A 27,865-nucleotide genomic window follows, 5' to 3' on the forward strand; every position below is an offset into this window, starting at 1 on the left:
AATTGGGACAGATGTTCTGTTATAGGTTGGTCTCTAAATGTGGTACACATTTTATTTCTCAACTTTGACTTTGTGACCTATTTTATGACACCACGTGACCGAGTTTCAGATACAATGGAGACATCACCAAGTTTCATGAAAATAAGGCAATAATTGTGATCTCTAGTGTTAATTAGATACAACTTCTGACCAAGTTTGGTGAAGCTCTGATGAAAACTACTTGAATTAAAGAGCGGACAACATGCTGAATGTTTAAAATGAACTAAGTGAACCCGTGACCTAGTTTATGACCCGGCAAGGCCCATGTTCGAACTTGGCCTAGACATCATGTAGATACAACTTTTAACCAAGTTTGGTGAAGATCGGATGAAAACTACTTGAATTAGAGAGCGGACACGGACCGACCGAACGACAGGCTCACTCCTATATACCCCCCTACACTTCGTTTAGTGGGGTTATTACAAGCTTTTTCTTAAAAAAAAACAGTGATTAGTTAAGATTGGGGAAAAAAGCCTCTTGAGTATCCATTAGTTGTTTTCTATAGTTTAGCATAGGGACCTGGTATTTAACTCCACACAACCCAGTTAAGAACTAAGACGAGATATCATTAGAACAAATGTTCTGACCAAATTTCATGAAGAGGTGTCAATACACGCGGCCTTTGACAATTCACAAAATATTTGTTTAATGTTACCTAGTGCCTTATTTTTTACCCAACACTTTAGCCAGTTTCAAACTGGACCATGATATCATTTGGGAAATATTTCTGACTTTTAGATGCTTACATGTTAGTTACAGTGGTTGATACAACACACACAAAATAAGATTGGCAAGCAAAACACAGATAATGCTTTATTGGGCTCAAAATAAATGCAAGAAAAAAAGTTGTATTACAAACAAAGATTCAAATGTCGTGTTTGTACACTGGCTATGTATGCGTCACTAAAATTTAATAGCTTAGTTATGTATTTGAAGCCATCATTTTCCTAAATAAAATAAGTGTTCTCTTGGCGTGGTCATATAGGTTTGTGTTCACTTGGCATAGTTATTGAGTTCTGCAGTCATGTTGAGGTACTGCTGCAGCTTGTTGCAACCGTGTTCCATGCGGTCCCTCACGTAGCCCTCCAGGTCCTCTCCCTCCAGCCCGTACAGGCTCTCCAGGCGCTGCTTCTCCACCTCCACCAGGAGCACATGCTGCTTGTAGCCCCGCCGCAGCACCTCCTCATAGCGCACCAGGTGCTTGTCCATCCATCGATTGTAATTCAGGTGTAGACGCTTATAGTGAGTACTGGACTCTCTAGGCTTATAGTGCTGCGAGGGATTCTTGTAGTCTGGAAGGCCTGCAACAGAACAACTCTTACCAATAAAATACAGTGTATTCACAGTTTAGCTCATTTTTGTTGCAAAAAGGGGTTACAAAAGTCCCTAACAACTAGGTTATGTAACATGTCCAGTGTATAAACCTGCCAAAAGAGTCCAATCAGATCATATCAATACTACTTCAGTATTTACAGGATTTTAAATTTACTGAGTTTTAACAAATATGTATTAGTTTTTACAGAATAGATTGTATGTTAACTGTTCAAATGTTGTTTCAATTTATCATTGCATAATAAAAAGCAATAGCAATTACAGAGTAAACAAACTATTAGGAAAATCAGCTGCACCAACATTTAACAAAATAATGGTAGGTGTCCTATAGCTTCTGCTTGCGTGCATGATACTGTCTCTTCCACTCTTTTGTGTGCAACTCCTCAAACACTTTGCATCTGATTTTCATCAAAATTTTACACAACAATTATTTGAAAGTGCTGTACCACATATTGTCCAGGTTTGCAATCCAATTATTTGTTTAGAAGTTAATGCTCTTTAATTGAACTTTCATATTAAAGCCTCTGGTAGCAACTCCTTTGTTTGGGCCATTTTTGACAACATTTGGCATCATAAATTGTTCTCAATGCTACAGACTTTAGTATTGGGAGATACGTTTTCAGTCTAAGTAACAGTGCATTTTGTCAACGTTTGTGATTGCATTATTTTTTAAGGAGTTATTGCCCTTTGTTTCAACATAAATGTCTGCGAAAATCACCTTACATATTTTGCGCACAATATTTGATAAAGTTTTACAAATAATTATTTGCAAGCGCATTTTGTGAAGGTGTTATGATTGCCTCATTTTGAATAATGTGTGTTTACAATTACATATTAAAGCTCGCTTATTTATACATATTACAGAATGAATAACTCCACATGCTTTAGCACATATTTTGAATGCAATAGTATTTGTGATGTGCATTATCGCAATACTTAACGTTAAAATAATAAGAAGTTTGTGTTTTTTTCTTCTTTTTCATAACATAACAAGAGAAGTTTTTGTCATAAACACAATGCCCCCTACTGCGCCGCTTTGATTAAAATTGTATAATTGACTATTTATCCCTTTGGATTATATCATTTGGCAGGTAGAGATCATTTTCATTACTTCCCTTATGGACTTCTTTGCAAAAATATTCTAATTTCCCTCTGATATCCATAAATTGTATTAAAATAAAGTTTTTACATCGAGTGTTAAGCAGTTAAGACACAGTAGTGTCCCTTGCAATCGTGCATGACTCCATTTTGGTATTCTTGCGGTAAGTAGGTAAACAGTCTATATGTCACTAAATCACAGTTTGTGCCAAGAAGCTTCACAATTGTAACAGTAAAAGCAATTATAAAATATAACACTTGATATTAACATGGTTTTTACTAGTTCAACTGCTGCACCACTGTCTTATTACCACTTCTCTGGACAATGGACACACAATGCTTCACCTTCTTAGAAATGTAACATTTGTTTAGTGATTACATAAACAATGATGGGAAAATGCGAGCAGATGAAGGGTTAACATTTGGAAACTAGAGCTTTGTCACAGACGTGACGAATACCCACACATGAAAAGTACTTGAAATAGGGAACACCAGGCTGAATGTGTAAAACAAACTAAGTGACCCGTGACCTCGTTTTTGGCCCGGCATGGCCCATGTTCGCACATGGCCTGGAGATCATTTATATAAAACATTTGACCAAGTTTGGTGAAGATCGGAAGTAGTCTACTTCAATTTGAGAGCGGACACTATGCTCAATGTTTAAAACACATTAAGTGACCTTGTGTTTAACCTGGCAAGGCCCATGTTCGAACCTGGCCTTAAGATCATCTAGATAAAACTTCTGACCAAGTTTGGTGAACTCGGTTGAAAACTACTTGAATTAGAGAGCGGACACCATGCTGAATTGTAAAAAAAAAAACAATAAGTGACCCCATAACCTAGTTTTGGGCCTTGCATGGCCCATGTTCATACTTGGCCTAGAAATCATCTAAAAAAAACTTCAGACCAAGTTTGGTGAAGATTGGATGAAAACTACTTAAATTAGAGAGTTGACAACATGCTGAATGTTTACAACGCACCCCTGACCTAATTTTTGACCCAGCAATACCCATATTCATTCTTGACCTAGAATGGTGAAGATCGCGAGAATACCGATTGGAACTATACATTATGCCAGGGCTGTGTGATTGCAGTTTATCAACAACAATTCATGTGTGGCATGGGATACACTACCCGTGACTGATCCTTGCCTTAGATTGTTCTAGTTTCATTGTACACACACAACTCACCAACATCATTTCTAACAACCCTGCCAGGATGTGCCAGTGACTCGCCATGTTCCAAAACTTTGTATGCCTCATTTCGTTCTCTCACCACTGACATCACGTTCTCCATGCTTTCCTCAACCTGCAACAATACCAGGCAAGTTTGGCTGCACTTACAGCATCACGAGCGTTGATAAGACATCATCGGGTCTTTCTAACATCTTGTTGTACTTACTCAAAGGAACAAGAAACGTAAACCTGATCAAAACGTATTATCCAATTATTTTTTTTTAAAGCCTTAAACCAAAAGAAACTTGTTATAACAAATAGGATCTTACGTTAATTTAAATTTCAAACCAGATTTTATTGATCAATTATTCCCTTTTAACAGGAAATTTGTTTAACACAGGTCTTTATAAAGACTATTCATTAAAGGGGCCTTTTCATAGATTTTGGCATGTATTGAAGTTTGTCATTAAATGCTTTATATTGATAAATTTTTACATTGGACCTAAAAATCTTCAGTAAAACAAGAGGGCCGTGGGCCCTAAGGCGCTCACCTGAGACACAAAGGAACTAAACTATTCTGGGAAGGTGGAGTTCAAAATAATAAAAGTACTTCATACAGACGGACGTACATATTTAACTTGCGCTTTACAGTTCGATTATTTAGTGTAAAAACTTCAAAAGAGGACGAGTGCTGAGCAGACAGGCGGTAGTACAGACTTAGTGTGCTTTATTATTAAAATACGTTTTCACTGTTTTTCCATTCAAAGTTATTTAGAACATTGATACTCTGATTTTCCAGTAATACTGCATTTCACATATCATACATGACGTCTGTTTATAAAATTAATTAGAATTATGGTATTTCTGACTTTCACATAATACTGTATTTCACAAATCATCCATGTAGGCCTACATGACTTTTGTATATCAAATTCAATCTGTATTTATGATTTAAAATGAAATTTCATACTTCATTTAAGAGTTAATTTTTGTTAATTATTCACATTTGTACATGTAAGTGTCGTTTGTAAACAATTCCTCTACGCTTCTACTCTTTATTTACAACCAATGCAAAACTAAAATGCATTTTAATTGTGAAATTTATTCTCAAATACAAGCTGCATTTAATATCATAAGTATCGCAAATAGTTGGTTTTAATTACATTTTCTCTATCTCTTTAATTCTTGAACAAAGTATATCTATGATATGATATGTGTACATGTAGACACGATAGTTTTTTTGTCAATAAATGTTCAACAGTAAAGTCGGAGAATATTTCAATCTATTTTTTATTGATCAATATAATTGAATTTTGACAACAGTTGTTGCCTAAGCTGTAAAGGATATTTTAATGTACATATCTTTACTTTTTCTTCTTGATATTTATAATATACACTGGGACTTTGTGATAGTTATAAGTTAAATAGTAGCCATATTGAGTAAGTTCAATCAGGCATCACTTTATTTAAAGCTAAGAAATATGAAATATCACGTCCATTAAATTTATATATATTGTATAAGCCTTTCTTGGAAATATATAAGCACATAATTTTGCTATTTCAAGAGCTTGCTTCAATGTTGTAATCTGTTCTTATTATGCAGTCAGCATGCTGATTTTTATACGAAAATAAATGCCAGACAGACGTATTTATGTGTTTATCTCTATATTGGAACCACTGTATAGCGATTGCTGTCCCATGCTGTTCACTGCAAAGGGCTGTAAACAAGGGGTTAGGCATCAAGCAACTGTCAGAGATAATGAGGTACCTGCTGTGGCTAATGGTTATTTCATTGGTCTGCAGTCATTAAATTACATGCAACATAATGTGTGAAAAGTGGCCAGCACAGGAATTGGGGGCCTGACTCTAAACTGTTAAATACAGTTGTTTCTCCCCTAAGCAATTTTCTGTGAAATCAATATTACTAATTAAAATTTTGAGATTATTTAATAAAGGGTTTTCAGATGGCAAAAATACGTTTGTTGCACTTCATCCCCAACCAATCATCAACATAATAATCCTCTAATATTATGGCCATGTTTTTCAAATGTTCACGACTATATTCAAACTCGTCCGAGGTATCCACATAACCAATGTTTTGACCAAATTTCATGATGATTAGGCAAAAAAGTGACTTCTAGAGTGTTCACAAGCTTTTTTACTATATAAATATAAGGAAAAGGACCCCCCGCCCCTGGCAGCCATGTTTTTTACCAATCTGAACCATTTTCAAACTCAACCGTCGTATCCAGGAAACAAATGTTCTGACAAAATTTCGTGAAGATTGGCCCAAAAATGTGACTTCTAGAGTGTTCCAATGTTTTCACTATATACATATAGAGAAAACTGCCCCGCTCCCTGGCGGCCATGTTTTTTCACCGATCTGAACCATTTTCGAACTCATCCGAGATATCAATAAAACCAATGGTTTGACCAAGTTTCATAATGATTGGGCAAACATTGTGACTTTTAGAGTGTCCACAAGGTTTCTATATAGCTATATAAGGAATATTGCCCCGCCCTCTGGTGGCCATGTTTTTAAACGCACCGGAGCAATTTTTGAACTCAACCAATGGCAAAATGTACATGAAGATTGGGTATCAAATGTGACTTCTATAGTGTTCACAATGTTTTTCTATTTTTTTACCTAGTCACCTTGTTTTTGACCCAGCATGACCCAGTTTCGAACTCAGTCGAGGTATCATCGGGACAAATGTTCTGACCAAGTTTCATGCAGATCGGACAATAAATGTGGCCTCTACAGCGTTCACAAGGCAAATGTTGACGACGCACGCACAACGCACAACAGGTGACCACAAAAGCTCACCATGAGCACGTTGTGTTCAGGTGAGCTAAAAACAAATGTTCAGACCAAGTTTCATGCAGATTGGACTATAAATGTGACTCCTAGAGTGTTAACAAGGTTAAACTATAGCCATATAAGCAAAACTGCCCCGCCTCCTGGCGGCCATGTATATTACTGATCCTAACCATTTTCAAACTCAAGCGTCGTATCCAGGAAATAAATGTTCTGACCAAATGTCATGAAAATTGGACCAAAAATGTGACTTCTAGAGCGTTCACATGTTTTCACTATATACATATAGAGAAAACTGCCCCGCCCCCTGGCGGCCATGTTTTTTCACCAATCTGGACCATTTTCGAACTCGTCTGAGATATCAATGAAACCAATGTTTTGATTAAGTTTCATGATGATTGGGCAAAAATTGTGACGTCTAGAGTGTTCACAAGGTTTCTCTATAGCCATATAATGAATACTGCCCCGTCCCCTTGCGGCCATGTTTTTCAATGGACCGGAACCATTTTTGAACTCAACCAACATATCTTTAAGACAAACATTTTGACAAAGTTACATGAAGATTGGGCATCAAATGTGACTTCTACAGTGTTCACAAGGTTTTTCTTTTTTTTGACCTAGTGACCTAGTTTTTGACCCAGCATGACCTAGTTTCGAACTCGGTCGAGGTTTCATTGGGCTCAGGTGAGCTAAAAAACAAGAATACACTTAAAAAAAGATAAAAAAGTAACCCTCGAACCACTGACCCCTGGAGTCCTGGAGTAAACGTCTTCCACTTAGACCACTCGGCCATCCATGCTCATGCTATGATGGGATGTATTTTTTAATTTATAAAAGCAATCCTCGTAGTTTCACAAAATATAACGACAACAATAGAACTCTTTAAATGATTCAATCGTGTTGCGTTGCAACGCTTTATAATTTTCAGGTTTTCAAATCATCAAAAGATGTATACCCAGCAAACATGAGACGTCTTTTAGACGTCTTTATTTTGTTGTTTAACGGTCGCGACGTCGCCGCCAAATAAACAACGTCTTTTCAACGTCTTTTTTAGCGATATGATAACAACGTCTTTTTAAAGACGTCGAACAGACGTCGACAGACGTCGAAAAGACGTTTTTTTGGCGTGGAAAATAATGACGTCTTTTAAAATTCGTCGAAAAGACGTCTTTTTACCGAGAAAATAATGACGTCTTTTAAAAGACGTAAAAAAGACGTCGTTATAACGTAACACAATAAAGACGTCTGAGAAAAATGTAAAATAAACGTCTTTTCAACGTCTTATTAGCAACATGATAATAACGTCTTTTAAAAGACGTCGACAAGACGTCTTTTTAGCGAGATAGTAATGACGTCTTTTAAAATACGTCAAAAAGACGTATTTTTACCGCGATTATAATGACGTGTTTTAAAAGACGTAAAAAAGACGTCGTTATAACGTAACACTACAAAGACGTCTGAGAAAATTGTAAAATAAACGTGTTTTCAACGTCTTTTTTAGCAACATGATAATAACGTCTTTTAAAAGACGTCGAAAAGACGTCTTTTTGGCGAGATAGTAATGACGTCTTTTAAAGTACGTCGAAAGGACGTCTTTACCGCGACTATAATGACGTCTTTTAAATAGAGAATAATAGGTTAGTGTTGATTATAGATCAGGTTTATCATGCGAGGCTTAGAAAACAAAAAGCACGAGCCTTGGCGAGTGCTTTTTCGTTTTCGTGCCGAGCATGATAAACCTGATCTATAATCAACACTGACCTATTATTCTATTTATCCCACTTTTTATTCAGTAAACTTTTTTTATTTAAACAAAATAAGTTTTCACGAGTGTTTGTCGTACTTTGATAATGACTGTAGTGTAACCAAGGTCAGTGTATTACTCCGCGTTCCAAAAAATCAGAATATCGTTCTGTAACAAAGTGTCGAGCGTTATTAATTACAATTTTAATCATATTGAATTGCAAATCTTTAAGTTTTATGATATCAATATGACATTAAGTTGTTATATACAAGGAACTACATTTGTTTACAACGTAGCCTAACACCACACACAATTCACTTTCGATATCAAACTATCGAGTCGATCACGAGGTGCACATTATTTGCTTCTTTGTTATAATATGTGGTTATTTCGTGACGAAATAACAAAGATTACTTGGATTTAAGCTAATTATATACATTAACATTTTGAATGTTGAAAGTGGCACCAAAGAATTGTGAGGCAAAGTTGTTCGAACGCTGGTGAACCGTGAAGTGACTGGGTGGGGCGAACATCAAGATCAACTTGTTCGACGGTAGACAGTGGTTGTCTAGGCTGCATTTCGGCCATAGTTTCGGTGCGTGAAGGTGTACAAGAGGAACTGTTGGATTGTTACATTTACTGGACTGAGCAAGAATGAACACTTTTGCAGCTGTTCAACAGATATGTTGGAATAATTGGTTAAGGACTGGACATTTTTGTGCCCTGTTATTGCCATGGTTTCAGTGGGTGGATATTTGTATTTCGAAATTTTTGGACCAGGAATTTGCGAACTGAGTGGTTCGTTATTCTCTTGTGCTTGAGAAAGCCGGAGTCTTTTTCCATGGCCTTCAGCATCTGACCTAACTTGTTGACACCCAATTGTTGACGCAAGAATCACCGGGATGCAGTGTCATTTGTGCGTATTGCCAGGTTGAAAAGATGCTTTGAAGAAAAATCAGATGGATGCATATCCGAGTACAGCTTGTAAATTAACACAGGATTTCTTGGTCCAGACGATTGTTTTCTACGGTCAAAGGGGAGCAACTCGCACTGACTTCTTCAAAGGGGAGCAACAACAACAGAACCTATTTGCATAGTGTTAAATTTACCTAATACTTGAGGTTTTAATAAAAATAAATGACAAAAAACACGTTTTTTTGCTACTTTCCTTTGTTTTAAGGTCATTAAGATTGACAAACATTTGAGATTGTTTTTATTATTGATGCACTTGGCAAACACAGGTGACGAGTTGCGTGGGAAAAAGTAGTCCCGGTTCGGCAGTTGATGAAGTCTTTTCGTGCCATTGATTATAGCCTTGCCGTTGATTATAGATGAAATTTAATAAACGGGGCTTTAATCAACCGATTTCGCTGTAAAAGTGGGATAAAAAACGTAAAAATACGTCGTTTTAACGTAACACTACAAAGACGTCTGAGACAATTGTAAAATAAACGTCTTTTCAACGTCTTTTTTAGCGACATGATAATAACGTCTTTTTAAAGACGTCGACAAGACGTCTTTTGGGCGAGATAGTAATGACGTCTTTTAAAGTACGTCGAAAGGACGTCTTTACCGCAACTATAATGACGTCTTTAAAAAACGTAAAAATTACGTCGTTTTAACGTAACACTACAAAGACGTCTGAGACAATTGTAAAATAAACGTCTTTTCAACGTCTTGTTAGCAACATGAAAATGACGTCTTTTAAAATACGTCAAAAAGACGTGTTTTTAGCGATTTAATAACCCAGCAAACATGAGACGTCTTTTAGACGTCTTTATTTTGTTGTTATACGGTCGCGTTGTCGCCGTCAAATAAACAACGTCTTTTCAACGTCTTTTTAGCAATATGATTATAACGTCTTTTTAAAGACGTCGACAAGACGTCTTTTTGGCGAGGAAAATAAAGTCGTCTTTCAAAATACGTCGAAAAGACGTCTTTTTACCGAGATAATAATGACGTATTTTAAAAGACGTAAAAAGGACGTCGTTATAACGTAACACTATAAAGACGTCTGAGAAAATTGTAAAATAAACGTCTTTTCAACGGCTTTTCAGCAACATGATAATAACGTCTTTTAAAAGACGTCGACAAGACGTCTTTTTGGCGAGATAGTAATGACGTCTTTTAAAATACGTCGATAAGACGTCTTTTTAACGCGATAATAATGACGTCTTTAAAAAGACAAATACGTCGTTTTAACGAAACACTATAAAGACGTCTGAGAAAATTGTAAAATAGACGTCTTTTCAACGTCTGTTTAGCAACATGATATGACGTCTTTTTAAATACGTCGAAAAGACGTGTTTTTAGCGATATAATAATGGCGTCTTTTAAAAGACGTCAAAAAGACGTCCTTTTAACGTTACTGTATAAAGTCGTCTGAAAAAGTCAATTGCTTATTATTATTTTTTAGTTTTGATCACGTTTGTTTTCTGTGTTGTGCTGTTTTATAAAGTATTGTTCTATTATAGGCAATTGGTCATTTTCCTTAAAGTCTCATAGGACTTGCGCTTGATAACAATGGTTTCTTTTCTTGTAATGTCTCTGCCGGAGTTTCATATACTTTTAGATGATAAATTATATATTGATTCAAACGACCCAGCCAGCACACCATTATCGGATAGATTCGGTAGCAAAACGGTATATCGGCAAATTGTACGGCTTTATCCAGTATTGTCGATATACATATAAGTACACGGTATTCATAAACAGATATTAATTCAAACAAATGGTCAAGGGACATTTCATATTTCTGAAGTGGAAAGCGTGCTTTATACATTCATTGATATGTTTTATTTATTTTAAATTATTTAAATGAAGCAATGATGCAGTTCAACAAGCCCGGGTCAACAAGCTTCGGCACATACGATCCGGCATATTACTATTTGTTAAGGTATTGCTTTCTTAATACAATAAACAGTTTGCATATAAACAAATATGCATGCATCTGTGCAGTCTATTTCAAAACACTTACATCATATATTGTCAACAAATAGCAAAAATATTTTATTCTGTAAATGATTATGTCACTCATCACCGAATCTTGAGTTTACATCTCAAATGTATAAAACTAGACACAACACACACAGTTTATTAAATTCGTTTTATTTGATTAGGTAACCTATTATTTCAGAGTGTTTCCATAAGCTTAACATGTTTTCTCATATAATTTTGTTAAAATATTATTTATAGTTTTTTATTCTCCCATTATTATCTTTATTATTGAACATCAAGCGCTGAGGTGAATAAACTAGTTGTCAAAGTAGTAGCCAAAACTAGCATGAACGCTGAGGTGAATAAACTAGTTGTCAAAGTAGTAGCCAAAACTAGCATGAACGCTGAAGTGAATAAACTAGTTGTCAAAGTAGTAGCCAAAACTAGCATGAACGCTGAGGTGAATAAACTAGTTGTCAAAGTAGTAGCCAAAACTAGCATGAACGCTGAGGTGAATAAACTAGTTGTCAAAGTAGTAGCCAAAACTAGCATGAACGCTGAGGTGAATAAACTAGTTGTCAAAGTAGTAGCCAAAACTAGCATGAACGCTGAGGTGAATAAACTAGTTGTCAAAGTAGTAGCCAAAACTAGCATGAACGCTGAGGTGAATAAACTAGTTGTCAAAGTAGTAGCCAAAACTAGCATGAACGCTGAGGTGAATAAACTAGTTGTCAAAGTAGTAGCCAAAACTAGCATGAACGCTGAGGTGAATAAACTAGTTGTCAAAGTAGTAGCCAAAACTAGCATGAACGCTGAGGTGAATAAACTAGTTGTCAAAGTAGTAGTCAAAACTAGCATGAACGCTGAGGTGAATAAACTAGTTGTCAAAGTAGTAGTCAAAACTAGCAGATTCTCTTGAAGCTGAAAAAAAGACATATGACTGTTAACATTATTGCTTTGGTAGGAATTACTAATTATGTTTTGCCAGTTTGGGCCTACATTAAAGTATAAGGCTGAAATGTGAAAAATGTTGGAAAAGCAACTTATACACCGATGCGACATAGTGTCCAGAAATTAATTATAAGTTTTAGACCTTTATTGCATAAAGGCTTTGGGAATTATTAATTATGTTATTTGAAAGTAATTTTTTCATCAAAAAGTGTGGAAAAAAGACAGATCTCATTAAGCACCTTATACAAGATTTATGCTGTTAACATACAAAACATTGTCACTTATGTTTTTTTAAATGAGAAATTTGCCAATCACACTGCAATAGTTCATCCGCAATCTGATAGTAGTGAGCGCTGTTTTACACATTGTATGTACATGTTTATAATGAACTTTAAGATATATTTCAAACATGTTTCCATGCAGTTTTAAGTATACGTGTATTTAAAACCATTTAAAGTTAACATCGTGGCATTAAAAAAAATGTTGAGAATGTCCTTTTCTTTGTGGTGTATCATTATATTTGTGTACCCACCTAGCCCGATGGACAACCTTGTAGACATAGGACTTCCAGACCCCTGAGAAGTTATCTGTCTCTGAGCCGATCACATACGGCTCACCTGTCAACACATATGTCGTGCAATTTTTTTTTTGATTCTGTGGTACTCAATTGTTCTCAAATGTCGAATTCGGAACTCCAAATTTTTCCAAACACACCAGCAAGTATTTTTTGCACAACAACAAAATCAAAGATACACATCTAACAATTTGAAATAACGGTATTTCAAGCTAATAATGAACCTTTGCAATAGGACAAATTATTTATACAAATACTAAAGGATAAAACGCAAACTATACCATACCTTTCTCATCCTCTCCGAAACTGATTAGAAACTTAATTCTTGGTTTGACACAGATGGCACAGAAGGTGAGATTTCTGTCGATCCATTTCCCTGTTGTTTCATCTTCTCGCAAGGCAAACAATCTGGAATGTATACTATATTGCTTATTTAATGTAATTTCCACAACATATGTGTCTTATTACATGTTGTTTCATAGTTGCGACAACGGTTTTTAAATATGGTTAAAATGTTACAATCTTGTTTACATCTGTTTTGGAAATCCATTCTAGAGTAATAAAAATGTGTTATTTTAAGTACAAAAGACAAAATCCGTTTATCGCATACTCTCATTGAAAATGTGATGCTGCGGCGAAGTTCTCCCAGCACTAAACCGATGAAAATAAGAAACTATTCTTTCAACGCGGAGTTTTATAAACTCATTCAATATGATGACTAGCAAAGAGTCGTCTGTCATGTGAGGATTATTTTAGTTAGTTGAAATGCTTATGATCAGTAGTCATTTTCAGGTTACAATTTTATTTAGTGATATGTGAAATTGGTCGATTGACATAAACATTTTACTTTACGATATTTACAATTTGTTGATTGCGTGCGACATGCTCTTTAAGAGATTTTAGCAATTGGTTGCTTGCTTTCAGCATCTTACTTTTTTATATAAGCAATTCTCACCTACCAGAAATATGTTACTTTGTGGTATTTGCAATTGCTAACTCGCCAACAATTTTTTTTCTTTTCGTAATATTGTCAATCTGTTTCTTAATGTTCCTTGTCAGAAAAATTTTTTGCTTTATGATATTAGCAATTATTGTCTTAGCAGAAAATGTTAATTTAATATATTTGCAAGTTTAGCCCCAACCCCTACCCACAAACATGCTACTTTGTTATTTTGTATTGGTTGTTTTCCAGATAAAGATGATCATTTATTGTTATTAACCCATGTATGCCAAGCGTCTAGAAAAAAAGGCGTTGCAAACAGCGTAGACCCAGATGAGACGCCGCATAATGCGGCGTCTCATCAGGGTCTACGCTGTTTGCTTAAAGGAATTTCTGTAAGAAATATTTTAAATATAAAAATAAATATACTAGACATCCTTAATTTTGGAAATAAATTGATCCAATTTAGAAGGATGGGAGAGTCCACTAGGCATAAATGGGTAAATAGCATCTGCTGTGAGGAAAGCGATACATATAACCAGGCTAATTTGCGTTGTCCTAGCGACTTACCCTTTGTCATATCCATAGTCACCGTAGATGTAGTGACCTTGGAGCGCTGGGTTGTGGCAGCCTCTGTACATAAACCCTCCAATGACGCTTAGTCCATGAGGGCCGTGTGCATAGGAAAATATCGGATCAGTGAACGAAATATTTGCCGGACCACCTGAAACCGTTATGTCATTCGAAATGCAATGGACAAAAGCACACTTAAATTTAGGCATTTTTGAATCAGAGAAATAATCGACTTTGTATCGTTTGATTACTAAAGTCGGTTTGCTAATTTCAAAACATGTTTAGTAAGTTATCTGTAAACTGTAGCCATTTTGTGCTAAGTTCGGTTGTACATGTCGGCAGGGTGAGGGAAGACGAAATGGCCATTATGATTTATAAAAGTAGATTTCATTGACACCAATTTTGAATACTTGGCCTTATGTTCTAGTGTTGACCAAGATTTGAACAGGGCCTTCATATTGTCAAATTTCTGACTTTTTGCATTATGATTGAGTCAAAAATGTGGAATCTAGAATGGTAACTGTTTTTTTTTCTAAACGATATACCTATTTTGACGCACGTATACCAGATTCAAATTAAGCATTGATATTGCCAGGATATATAATTGGTATGTTGTTCATTTTGAAATACTTTGTAGTATGTATCACCACAAACGTATAAGAATAAAATCGGAAGCACAATTGTATTTTAAAGTTACAGTGAATATATAATTTGGCAAAATGTATGACGATGGTTGATATAATTCATATATGATAATTGTTTTGACTAGCAGAAAGCTGGATAAATACAGCTTTATTTAATGAGATGTTTAACTCAACTGTCAGCGAAGTAAGCTAAATACTATACCTTTCACACAAGATGGGCAGACGTTAGTTTTTCCTTCCATGACGTTCCATCCATAGTTTTTGCCTTTTTCTATCAAATTAATTTCCTCTTCAGTTTTGTTTCCAATGTCCGCGCAGAATACCCTCCCTTTTCCGATTTCTAATGAAAATATTGTTGATAAATAATGAGCACTGAAAACACGTAAACATGTTACATTTGCTTGTAGAATACTCACACTAGTTGTCCCAAAAGTAAAGTGTATGCGAGTGCATGCGTGTGTCTTTCAAAGAATGCACTGCAAATGAGTCATTCATCATGCAATTTTTTAAATAATTTTCAACAATTGTTTGTTATAAGGAGACAACTTATCGCGTGTGCCATCCGGCTCCTTAGCTCTTAAGTCAAGACAACCCTTCGATTCAAATGCCAAAGTTGGCCATAATAAATCTTGTCCCTACTGTAACTTTGACAATCAGCATGCAATTTTAAATGTGTCCACAAGTAAGAGATTGCGTGTCTGTATAAATAAAACACCAAGGTCACACTCATAGGTAAAAGGTAATATTTTGTAGTAATAAGCTTGTCCGGACTTTAAGTTCATCACTCAAAACGCCAAATAAAAACAATTTATCACAATTGTAACCCTCGTGGAGACGGCGTGCCATGTGTTATACCCGCGTTCCTGGTTCAAATTCAATGTTAGACTTTGATGGTCAAATGGCAAATTGCAGCGGTGGCATAGTGCATATGGCTTTGACCTAGAGATCAGGACGTCTAATTTTCGATCACCAATCTGAAGCTTTCTCATTATACATTTGTATGCTCTTGAGACACTAAAAAAATGGTTCTATAACAAAACGCATTAGAAAGTGGCTTAATTCTTAAATAAATAAATTTGAGCTGTTTGTACAAAATGCAGTTTTCCGGATTGGAACTTCTTCATTTATCAGTTAATTAAAACAACAGCACATGTTTATTATGTGAACACGGTATGTCAGGTATAAGCCAGTCGTTTCCCTCAAAGGAAATAAAATAACAAATAAAAAAATACGAAGCATCTAAATCATCTTACTGGTTTTGGGGTCGCCCTTATCAACCGTACATTGCCATGGATTACGCATGCCCCATGCATACACCTCGGGGATCACGCCAGGTTCATTGACAAATGGATTGTCTGCGGGAATGCTGTACGGCTTTCCACGAACGGTGTCATTGCGATTCACATCGATGCGCAGGATTTTGCCGATCATACTTGACCTTGGTATAATTAAATTTAATAAATCAGTTGAGGCTTAAAGGGGCCTTTTCACGTTTTGGCAAATTGACAAAATTGAGAAAAGTTGTTTCAGATTCGCAAATTTTTGTTTTAGTTGTGATTTTTGTGAGGAAACAGTAATACTGAACATTTACCATGCTCTAATATATCCGTTATATGCATCTCTTGACGATTTAAAAACCTGAAAATTATAAAGCGTTGCAACGCAAAACGATTGAATAATTTGGAGAGTTCTGTTGTTGTCGTTTAATTTTGTGAAACTACGAAGATTCCTTATATAAAGCATACAATACGTTCGTCATTTATACTTGGCAGGATGGCCGAGCGGTCTAATTGGTTTTTACTCCAGGACTCCATGGGTCACTGGTTCGAGCCCTGCTGAGGTTTACTTTTTTTCTTAATTTTAATTTTATTCTTGATTTTTTACTGGAGCGTCTTAGATCCAATGTTTACATTTATCAATATACAGCATTTAATGACAAACTTCAAAATATGCCAAAATCTGTGAAAAGGCCTCTTTAAATGAGGATTGAAATTATGCAGGATTTTTTCCGATAATGCTGGACGTTTGTATAGTTAGCTTAAATAATTAATTGGTGGCTATTCGAATCGCGGTTAAATCTAACGGCATGGCATTCACATGCTAAGGATCGAAACCTTTACTGAATTGTCTGTGGTTTAAATTAGCAGCATTGAAATTAAAATCAGCAAATTTAAATGTTAACGAAAAATACTTTTTAAAATTATTTTCAAAACGTTCGGCACTGTGGGTTGTATAAGAATAACCATAAAATAATTTGTTCGCTATCGATTAACAACTTCTACTTCTTTCGAATTAAAGAAAAACATATTTAAAAGTCTTCTAATAATTGATTATTATAGTGTGGGGGTTGAAATTTAAGAAAACACTTGTTACAAACTTATTTACTATACACAATAATGAGAAAGCATTTCCAAAGTGTTTTTTTTTAAATTAAAATGTGTAGCCAATCAAGAACAATACTGATCAGCGCGATGCAACTTGCATTTACCATGGTGATTTGATTGTTAAGTAACATTAAGTGAAGATTCGATGTTCTTTTTTATCTTGTAAAATAAGTTTTGAGTTAGTGTGTTTTAAAGTTGCTTATTGAAAATATTCATCATTAATTGTTTATATAATTTAACTGTAGACACGACATTTCAGTGACAATATCAGTGAAACCCTACGGTTCAGGTGAGATGATGACTTTCAATCTCATCACTTCAAAAATTAAGTAAAGCACTTTTTTTCACAGAAAATTTGAATAAAATCTACGTTAAGCTAGAGACTTTGTGAATCATTAAATTTATGTTACTCATCTCAGTTTGTTTTATTACTTGGAAACAATACTGCCCATACATGTTTTGTGGCTGATAGTTTCCATCTGCAATGAACTTGGTGTCGCCAACAGCAATGTACAGAAGACCATTTTCATCAAACCACATCTGAAAAGAGAGTCAAACACTAAGCATTTGAATACCAGCTTTCTTTCTATCATCTGTGTACCTGCTTCAGTAGTTTGAAAACATTTGGTTGTAGTCGCATGAGCATAACATGATAAAAAGCGCACATTTTTTTTGCATTTTGGTTACGTGCGTCGTAAAACTGATTATATAGGCGTTACTGTTAAAAAACAGTTTAAATAATACGTATAGAATTTTGAAATAAATATATGTCGCAGTGTAAGAGTGGAAATGGTGTTCGCTTAGTGATCCGAGGTACCGCGGAGCATGCTCAAGATCTTAAAGGGGCCTTTTCACAGATTTTGGCATTTTTTAACTTATTCATTAAATGCTTTATATCGATAAATGTAAACATTGGATCGTAAAAGCTCCAGTAAAAAATCAAGAATAAAATAAAAAAAAGGAAAAGAACATTGCGCGGACCAGGTTTCGAACCAGTGCCCCTGGAGTCCTGCCAGAATCCTGAAGTAAAAACGCTTTAGCCTACTGAGCTATTCCGCCGTGTACACATGTTGAACGTATTTTATACGTTATATAAGCAATCTTCGTAGTTTCACAAAATTTAACGACAAAAACAGAACTCTCCAAATTATTCAATCGTTTCGCGTTGCAACGCTTTATAATTTTTAGGTTTTAAAATCGTCAAAAGATGCATATAATGGCTCTATTAGACCATAGTAAATGTTCATTATTACTGTTTCCTCACAAATATCATAACTAAAACGAAAATTTGCGAATCTGAAACAACTTTTTTCAATTTTGTCGATTTACCAAAGCGTGAAAAGATCCCTTTAAATGACACTGGTTCTACCTAGAAAAATGGACTCAAAAGGGACTCAATAAGACTAAGATTTTGAATGCAATTGAGCTAAAACAAACAGGTCGTAACTTAAGTTTTTAATGTTGGTAATGTACATACCTTCCCACCAAAGTGAAACACATCTTGAGCGTCAAACTGGAGAAGTAGCCTCCTGAATGCTGTGGTGTCTACGGTGTTGTTATCACCATCTTTTACTCTGAACTCTTCCACGACTAAACGTGTCGTATTACCTAATGGAGTTTGTTTGGCTGTGTAGAACAGGTAGATTTTTTTATTTGTTTTGAAGCCAGGATGGAAAGCTATTGTTTGTAAGCCCGTCTCTTTCTTGCTCTGGTCGACATCAGACGTAATATTTGCAAATGGCTTGCTTAATATTTGTCCTTTTTGTACGATCCAAACAAAACCCGCCAAATCCACAAGAAAGATTCTCTTGGAACCGTCATTAGCTGAGGCCATGTGAACGGTTTGGTTAAATGGTTTGTCTTTACTGGGAAATGGCTCCAAGCAAATGCACATATTCTGCGCGCTAGCAGTTTGTTTGCAGCCCACTAGCCAAATGACTAGGATGAAAGCGAACATGTTCATCTTCTCGTTGTTAATCAGCTGATTTCTTTAGTCCATTTACTGCGATCACATATCAAGCTCCGACGCAAATGTGAAGTAAAATATTGTTTGCTTTGTGGCATATGACATACCAGTTTAAAAAACATTAATTGATTAATCATAAGGATATAGCCAAACAAAATATACCAATAATAAACGTGATTTCCTCAACAAAACATATACTCAGTCGGAAAATGATTACTTGGTTTGTAAAGATGTATCAGTAGCATACATATATACTTCTTACCGCTTCAAAGGCGAAACACTTCAAAGCCGACGGCATTTACTGTTTTCACAATTTAGGAGTGAGGTTTTTTAAGACTACATGTACATCGTTATTATAGGTGTTAACAAGATAAGTATTGATGCAAGCATCAAAGGGCGTCGGGAATTTCAGTGTAAAAGGTACTCAATGAAGTTACATGGAACGATTTTTTATGCTTCGTCCGTCCGTGCGTGTGTCCGTCCGTCCGTACACAATTTTTGTCCGGGCTATTTCTCAGCAATTAATAACCGGAATTCAATTAAACTTTATGGGAAGCTTCACTACCAAGAGGACATGTGCATATTATCAGTGGGTTTTAGTCAGATGATTTTTCACAGAGTTATGACCCTTTGAAATTTTCCATTAACTGTTCATATAGTGCAATTCTTGTCCGGGCTATTTCTCAGCAACTAATGACCGGAATTCAATGAAACTTTATGGGAAGCTTCACTACCAAAAGGAGATGTGCATATTATCAGCCACTCATGGTCCGATGATTTTTCACAGACTTATGGCCCTTTGAAGTTTTCCATTAACTGTACATATAGTGCAATTCTTGTCGGGGCGATTTCTCAGCAATTAATGAATTCAATGAAACTTTATGGGAAGCTTAACTACCTTGAGGAGATGCGCATGATATTTGTGTGTTCTGGTTAGATGATTTATTTAGAGAGTTATGGCCCTTTGAAATTTTTAAGTTGCTAAACCATCCATCGTATTATTTTGTCCAAAGTTATGCCCCTGAAGACGTTTCCTTTTATCTGAATATAAAGTGCAATATTGTGACAAAAACTTTGGGGAGCATCACCCGTCTCCGACGGTTTCTTGTTTTCTACTGTAAATATTAATATATTGGCCGATTATTTTAAACAAAATATAAAAAGATACTGGTAAAACCATTATCTATGATTTTGTGTTATAACTCCCAAATAACCATTATCTATGATGTTGTGTTATAACCCCCAAATAACCATTATCTATGATTTTGTGTTGTAACCCCTAAATATTTCATAGTTCATTTTATTTACATTGGTTTCCTTTTTTTTTACTGCATAATGGATATGTTCAGTATTGTTGTTTCCTCACAAATACCATAACTAAAACGAAAATTTGCTAATCTGAAACAACTTTTTTTTTTAATTTTGTCAATTTACCAAAACGTGAAAAGGCCCCTTCGAAGCTTTATTAACATTTTTATGGAATACAAGATACTATATCATGAGACTTAAAGGTTTATTCAGTAGATGTTCTATTTGGAGTGCTTGTAAAAAAATATTTGAAAACTAACATTAGTAGTCCATAGATATAAAACTGATAAAAAAATTCACAACAACTTTGTACATGTAAAAAGGAATACATGTACATTTTTTTTGGTTAAAAGACAATCAAATTTGGCTAAATCACAAAACAAAACAAATGGAAACACAAACAAGGTATGCATGTAAGCTATCTACACACAAAATTTCTATGCAAAATCTCCATCCACACTCGAGTTATTGAGCATAAACATTTTGTTCTGTATTAAGTGCCAGTGACCCAACTGACCACAAACCAACTTCAATGTTAGAGTTTCCTTTACAAAACCTCCACACAGAATATCAGCAAAATACATCCATCAAAACTAAATTTACAGGAAACCATTAGTCTAATACTAAAAACAGTGACTGAGTGATCTTGACCTTGACATGAATGGCGCAAAATGCAATCCCAAGCTAACCTAGTATGAATGTGTAATCTACATACTGGTACATACACATTTGAGTAAAATAACACAATCCAAACACAAGTTAATGAGACAAATCCGATTGTGATAATAGTCACCTGGACAGTCCCAAACACAATCTAAAGCTATGGTTCCATGCAAGCATGCTTTATTGTATGTTTCATAAAGATTGGAAAATATATTTCATGACTGGTCAGTGGAAATAACACTTCTATATGTTGGTTTTTCATGATTAAGTAACAGTGCCAGTGGTCAAATATTGACCTGTAAATATCCCAAGAGCTCTCGTCCTAAAAAAGACTGCTAAAACATGTGTTTTATTACCAGTAAGACTCTTTCATTGGATTAAATACATTTTTCATAAGTACATGTATACCGATTCCGAAAGAAGAACTCAAATGAACAGGAAGTTTTAATTTTTAATTTCATAGAGCAGGTATGCAATATAAAGTGAGACTGTGTCGGAGTAAATATTGGTGTTAACTTTGAGTATGACAGTGAACCATCAGAATGCATCCACCGTTAGTATTGAATTTTCCTAGCTTTCTTCTTTACCAACGTTCTTTAAAGGGACTTGGGGTGATGTTGAAAGGTCTGGCATAGAATGCAAATAAAATTGGAAAAATACAAATTAAGAAGTCGGAGTACGATCCGACAAAGCTTTTGCCAATGGACTAAAATGCATAGTTTGATGAATATTCCTGTTTTTGAGCATTTGCATCCTCACTATCTGACCAAGATTCTAAGTTTGTTAAAGGAATTACGGGTGAAAACAGGAAGCAAGCACTCAAACATCATGACAAAAGCTTACAGCATTTGAAATGATCCTCTTCTAATCTTTATTTTAACACATATTTGAAGGACGAGTGCACATGTTTGCATGACAAGAGAAATTGTAAGACACTTATACTTGCTCTTAATAGAAAACATATTAGGGACTTAAGGTCCCTATTAAAAGTCAAGTTATTGACTTTCGACTGTTTTCTTCTTTAAGCACATCAATGGCATTCACTTTGACCCAACACACCTAAAATACAATCCACAGCAGGTTCTCAATACAACCTTGAGAAATATTGCAACTTTAATCAAAATTGGTCACAGCAGATTCTCAATGCAACCTTGAGAAATATTGCAACTTTAATCAAAATTGGTCACAGCAGATTCTCAATGCAACCTTGAGAAATATTGCAACTTTAATCAAAATTGGTCAATCTTCTCAATGCAAACTGAATTTATTGACTGCAAACCACACTATTTTCAGTCCTGTGACCTTGACTGGTCTTAAATGCAATCCTAAGCTAGTTCTCTATGTAAGCTTCCGTAACACAGAACTTCAGTGTTATATGTTCATCCAAATATATCATATTGAGCACAAACAGTTTTCCAATTTTTAATAACAGCAACATTGACCTTCTCTTAACAAATCTGCCCAGTAGCGCCTTGGCTCGTAATCTTACAAAATAACACTGAAGTAATATTTATGATATTTACTTGTTGCATGTAAACACTGAACTAAGTATACCACCAACACCAAAAAATATTGGAATTTGCATAAATAACTTAGGCAATTCAGTAATAAATTGAGCTCACAATACTTTAAAACATTAAAATCAAGTGGACACTTCCAAATAACAGAGCCTGAGCAGGTATAACCTGTGAGCAATGAAATGATGTACCTTTTCAATTCTCTCTGGACTGGCCATTGCTCCCTTCTGTTTCAGGTACATCTCCTCCAGGGTGAGGAGCATGTTCCTCTCCTTCAGCAGCACATACCTCACAAACATACAGCTACAGTTTTTTTAAATCAATATAATTTGGCCAAAATAATTTACTCACTAGCAAAGCAATGTATATGAACTTTATTCTCATGTATCTTGCAAATTGTTTTTTATACTCACCACGGCGATCTGGCAAGTGCTTATTTTAAAGACCGGAGTGTATATACATGTATGGTGTACCAAGTACACAAATACTATTCATTTAGTATTGTTCAACCAAAATAGACGGAAGGTACAAGTGTTTCATAAAAACAAAACACATTACCATCAATGATTATAACTGCTTTATGCAATTCTGAATTTTAACATTTTGATTTTCTTTCACAAATACAAATACATTGGAAAAAAGAGGCAATCTGAATCAATATTAAAAAATACATAAAAAATCCAGGGAACTTCCTTATAAAAATGTATACCGAAATAAAACAAGAGCTGTCACCATAGGATGACATATGCCCCCTATAAACCTTTGATAGAAGTTATGAGCATTTCTCAAAACCTAAACGCAGTTTTCTAAACCTAAACGCGGACCTTAAGTTCAAGGTCAAGGTAAAAGGGGTCAACATTTTTTGTGCGTATGGAAGGCCTTGTCCATATACACATGCATACCAAATATGAAGGTTATATCTCAAGGGACATAGAAGTTATGAGCATTTTTCGAAACCTAAATGCAGATTTGAAACCTTAACGCGGAGCCTAAGTTCAAGGTCAAGGTCACAGGGGTCAACATTTTTGAGCTTATGGAAAGGTCTTGTCCATATACAAATGCATACCAAATATGAAGGTTATATCTCAAGGGACATAGAAGTTATGAGCATTTTTCGAAACCTAAACGCAGATTTCGAAACCTAAACGGGGACCCTAGGTTCAACGTCAAGGTCACAGGGGTAAAATTTTGTGTGCGTATGGAAAGCCCTTGTCCATATACACATGCATACCAAATATGAAGGTTATATCTAAAGAGACATAGAGGTTATGAGCATTTTGAGAAACCTAAACACAAAGTGTGACGGAAAGACAGACAGACAGACGGACGGACGGTCCAATCACTATATGCCCTCCTTTGGGGGCATAAAAAAACAAGAGCACCGCCTTGCGGGTGCAGACCGCTCATCTATTTTTCTTTTTAAAGGTGTAGGGACCTATCTCAATTTCAATCACAAAGGATGGAGGGGTGGAGTGGAGAGGGGTGTATACTGTGGGGGTGTGGTCATTTATTACATTATCTTCCAAAAATGAAAAAAAATGCCCCCAAAAAGTATTTTATTTTTTTTTTGGGGGGGGGGGGAGGATTCTTGGGTGGGATGGTTGGATGGTATTTCAAAAATAAAAAAATACAAATAAATATTTGTGTTTTTTAACCATGTTTGAAAAAAACAAGTGATGTGTTTGACAGAAACACAATGCCCCCTATTGCGCCGCTTTGATTTAAAAACAATAAATAATTAACTTTGACCTTGAAAGATGACCTTGACCTTGAACTTCCACCACTCAAAATGTGCAGCTTTATGAGAAGGCAGCTTTGAAATATTATTTTTTGACCTTTGACCTTGAAGGATGACCTTGACCTTGAACTTCCACCACTCAAAATGTGCAGCTTCATGAGAACGCCGCTTTGATTTATTATTTTTTTGACCTTTGACCATGAAGGATGACCTTGACCTTGAAGAATGACCTTGACCTTGAACTTTCACCACTCAAAATGTGCAGCTTCATGAGAACGCCGTTTTGAATACAAAAAAAAATGACCTTGAAGGATGACCTTGACCTTGAACTTCCACCACTCAAAATGTGCAGCTTCATGATAATGCCGCTTTGATTATTTTTTTAAATATTTTGTTTGACCTTTGATCTTGAAGAATGACTTTGACCTTAAAGGATGACCTTGACCTTGAACCTAAACCAATCAAAATGTGCAGCTTCATGATAACACCACTTTGATTATTTTTTTGACCTTTGACCTTGAAGAATGACCTTGACCTTGAAGAATGACCTTGACCTTGAACTTCCACCAATCAAAATGTGCAGCTTCATGATAATGCCGCTTTGAAAATTTTTATTTGTTTTTTGACCTTTGACCTTGAAGGAGGACCTTGACCTTGAAGGATGACCTTGAACTTCCACCACTCAAAATGTGCAGCTTCATGAGAACGTTGCTTTGAATTTATTATTTTTTTGACCTTGAAGGATGAAATTGAAGGATGACCTTGACCTTGAACTTCCACCACTCAAAATGTGCAGCTTCATGAGATACTCATGCATGCCAAATATCAAGTTGCTATCTTCAATATTAAAAAAGTTATGGCCAATGTTAAAGTTTTCGGACGACAGACGCCATATATTTGACATTTGACCTTGAAGGATGACCTTCACCTTCACCTCTCACCACTCAAAATGTTTAGCTCAATGAGATACACATGCATGCCAAATATCAAGTTGCTATCTTAAAAAGTGGAAAAGTTATGGCCAATGTTAAAGTTCTTTTCGGACTGACAGACAGACTGACTGACATACTGACCGACAGTTCAACTGCTATATGCCACCCTACTGGGGGCATAAAAAAAATTTTTTTTTGGTGGGGGTGGCGGGGGGTATAGTGTGAGGGTGTGGTGGTCATTTATTAGATGATCTTTAATTAATAAATAAATAATGGAGGGGATTGAGGGGGGATTGAGGGGGGGGGGGGAGATTCGGGGGAAGGGGGGGCGTGGGTATGGTTTGGACGGAGTCAATTGTGGTATGTCAGGTAGGAGTTGTTTTGTCAAAGTATAAATCAAATCTAATCATAAATAAAGAAGTTATGGCAATTTTAGCAAAATTTTATAATTTGACCTTGAGAGTCAAGGTCATTCAAAGGTCAAGGCAAAATTCAACTTGCCAGGTACAGTACCGTCATGATAGCATGAAAGTATTTAAAGTTTAAAAGCAATAGCCTTGATACTTTAGAAGTAAAGTGAATCAAAACACAAAATGTAACCATATATTCAAAGTTACTAAGTAAAAAAAGGGCCATAATTCAGTAAAAATGACAACCAGAGTTATGCAACTTGTCCTTTACTGTCCCCTTATGATAGTTTGCGAGTGTTCCAAGTATGAAAGCAATATCTATGATACTTTAGGGGTAAAGTAGACCAAAACACAAAACTTAACCAAATCTTAAAGTATAAAGGGCCCATAATTCCGTCAAAATGCCAGTCAGAGTTACATAACTTTGCCTGCACAGTCCCCTTACGATAGTTAGTAAGTGTTGCAAGTATGAAAGCAATGGCTTGATACTTTAGGAAAAAAGTTGACCTAAACACAAAACTTAACCAAATTTTCAATTTTCTAAGTATAAAAAGGGCACATAATTCTGTCAAAATGCCAGTCAGAGTTACAGAACTTTGCCTGCACAGTCCCCTAATGATAGTAAGTACATGTAAGTGTACCAAGTTTTAATGCAATAGCATTGATACTTTGTGAGAAAAGTGTACCTAAACGCAAAACTTAACCGGACGCCGACACCAAGGTGATGACAATAGCTCATAATTAAAAAAAAATAAAATAGATGAGCTAACAAGACATGTGTCCATAAGATGCAGATGCCTCCAAATTAAACTTTTTTTTTCAAATTTGATCTTTGACCTCGTAGTGTGAGGAAGAAAGGAGATATTTTGAATTGGTTTTAATTTTATTTTTGTTATTTTTCAATCAACCAATTTTTGGACAAGATTTGTTTGGACTAACAAACAAACTGCACTTGCAACAACTACATGCAGCCTTCTTTGAAGCGGGTCATACAAGGAGGTTTAAATAGTTTCCTACCATAGTTTGTGTAGGTCCTCATTGCTTTTTAATCTCAATTCATCTGTTTTCCATGGGCGCCCTTGAATGAAAAGTAACACTCTTTAACATAACAGGAGGGCCTGAAAGGCTGAAAGTCGCTCACATGAGATAACAAGATATTATTGGGACAAAAAATCTGGCCAAGTTTCATGGAGATTGGAACATAAATGTGGCCTATAGTGTTAACAATGTTTTACTATAGCCATATAATGTAAAATAGCCCTGCCCCCAGGCGGCCATGTTTTTCAAGCAACTGGCATCATTTTTGAACTCGTCCAAGATATTATCGGGATGAATCTTCTGACCAAGTTTCATGAAGATCGGACAGTAAATGTGTCCTCTAGAGTGTTAACAAGATTTTACTATAGCCATATAAGGAAAAATGCCCCGCCCCTTGGCAGCTATGTTTTTCAAGCAAACGTAACCATTTTCGAACTCATCCAAGATATCATTGAGACCAATCTTCTCACCAAATTTCATGAAGATTGGACAATAAATGTTGCCTCTAGAGTGTTAACAACTGGTCACTTGTGCTTGATTGGTCATTGTCGGCTCGGGTACTACTTGCCTGTACCACGGGTACACTTAAGTATACTTACATGTACCCCAGGTACTGTAAATATACTAAAACGTACACATGAATTTTAACTCTAAATTGGTCGTTGTTGGCTTGTTTTTCTAAATTAATTATGTTCATATTTATGTCAATTTTCTGTAAATTGGCCTCAACATTATCGAAACTCATACTCAAAAAGCATGTTGATGAAGTTTTTTTAAAATAGAAGTTTGTTTTGTAATTACGGTATCCGGTAGCGCGTTTTACGACATCGGATTTTGGGTGGGAATATAACTCTGGTACAGTCGAATATCAACCAGGTACGTTTAAGTATATTTACCGTACCCGGGGAATATGTAAGTATAATTATATGTACCTGGGGTACATATGTTAGTAGTACCCGAGCCAACAATGACCAATCGAGTGTCACTTGTCTCACACATGTGCTTGACTGTAATTGAACATTGTTGAATGTTTGCGGCCACCGCAGGTTTGTCGAGAAATTGTTTGTTTCGAAGATCCTAGCCC

At 35.6% G+C, this 27,865-nt stretch overlaps 2 protein-coding genes across 2 annotated transcripts; both read right to left on the reverse strand.

The window, feature by feature from the left end:
* Nucleotides 1-1,032: 1,032 nt before the first annotated feature.
* LOC127881418 (39S ribosomal protein L47, mitochondrial-like) lies at nt 1,033-26,896 on the reverse strand. The gene is made up of 4 exons (XM_052429288.1): nt 26,761-26,896; nt 22,855-22,951; nt 3,660-3,777; nt 1,033-1,340 (listed from the first exon to the last, which is right to left on the reverse strand). Exons 2-4 carry the CDS (start codon nt 22,924-22,926, stop codon nt 1,033-1,035), a joined length of 498 nt encoding a protein of 165 aa, XP_052285248.1. The 5' UTR covers nt 22,927-22,951; nt 26,761-26,896.
* LOC127882395 (HHIP-like protein 1) lies at nt 11,357-19,263 on the reverse strand. Its single transcript, XM_052430997.1, has 8 exons — nt 18,687-19,263; nt 17,664-17,749; nt 16,079-16,263; nt 15,028-15,165; nt 14,179-14,332; nt 12,955-13,076; nt 12,627-12,711; nt 11,357-12,064 (listed from the first exon to the last, which is right to left on the reverse strand). The coding sequence occupies exons 1-8, from the start codon at nt 19,170-19,172 to the stop codon at nt 12,046-12,048; spliced, it is 1,275 nt and encodes a 424-aa protein (XP_052286957.1). The 5' UTR covers nt 19,173-19,263; the 3' UTR covers nt 11,357-12,045.
* Nucleotides 26,897-27,865: the final 969 nt, after the last annotated feature.

Source organism: Dreissena polymorpha, chromosome 5 (assembly GCF_020536995.1).
Source record: "Dreissena polymorpha isolate Duluth1 chromosome 5, UMN_Dpol_1.0, whole genome shotgun sequence".
Lineage (NCBI taxonomy): Eukaryota > Metazoa > Mollusca > Bivalvia > Myida > Dreissenidae > Dreissena > Dreissena polymorpha.

What these genes read in the sequence shown, in the direction of transcription:
- LOC127881418 (XM_052429288.1), bottom strand. Translation starts at nt 22,926, where the DNA reads ATGCTCCTCACCCTGGAGGAGATGTACCTGAAACAGAAGGGAGCAATG. An exon ending in GTCCAGAGAGAATTGAAAAG is followed by an intron (nt 3,778 to 22,854) that starts GTACATCATTTC and finishes GTATTGTTGCAG; the next exon opens with GTTGAGGAAAGCATGGAGAA. An exon ending in GGTTGTTAGAAATGATGTTG is followed by an intron (nt 1,341 to 3,659) that starts GTGAGTTGTGTG and finishes GTTCTGTTGCAG; the next exon opens with GCCTTCCAGACTACAAGAAT.
- LOC127882395 (XM_052430997.1), bottom strand. Translation starts at nt 19,172, where the DNA reads ATGAACATGTTCGCTTTCATCCTAGTCATTTGGCTAGTGGGCTGCAAA. An exon ending in AACTATCAGCCACAAAACAT is followed by an intron (nt 16,264 to 17,663) that starts GTATGGGCAGTA and finishes AATTATACCAAG; the next exon opens with GTCAAGTATGATCGGCAAAA. An exon ending in CTGCCCATCTTGTGTGAAAG is followed by an intron (nt 14,333 to 15,027) that starts GTATAGTATTTA and finishes TAACGGTTTCAG; the next exon opens with GTGGTCCGGCAAATATTTCG.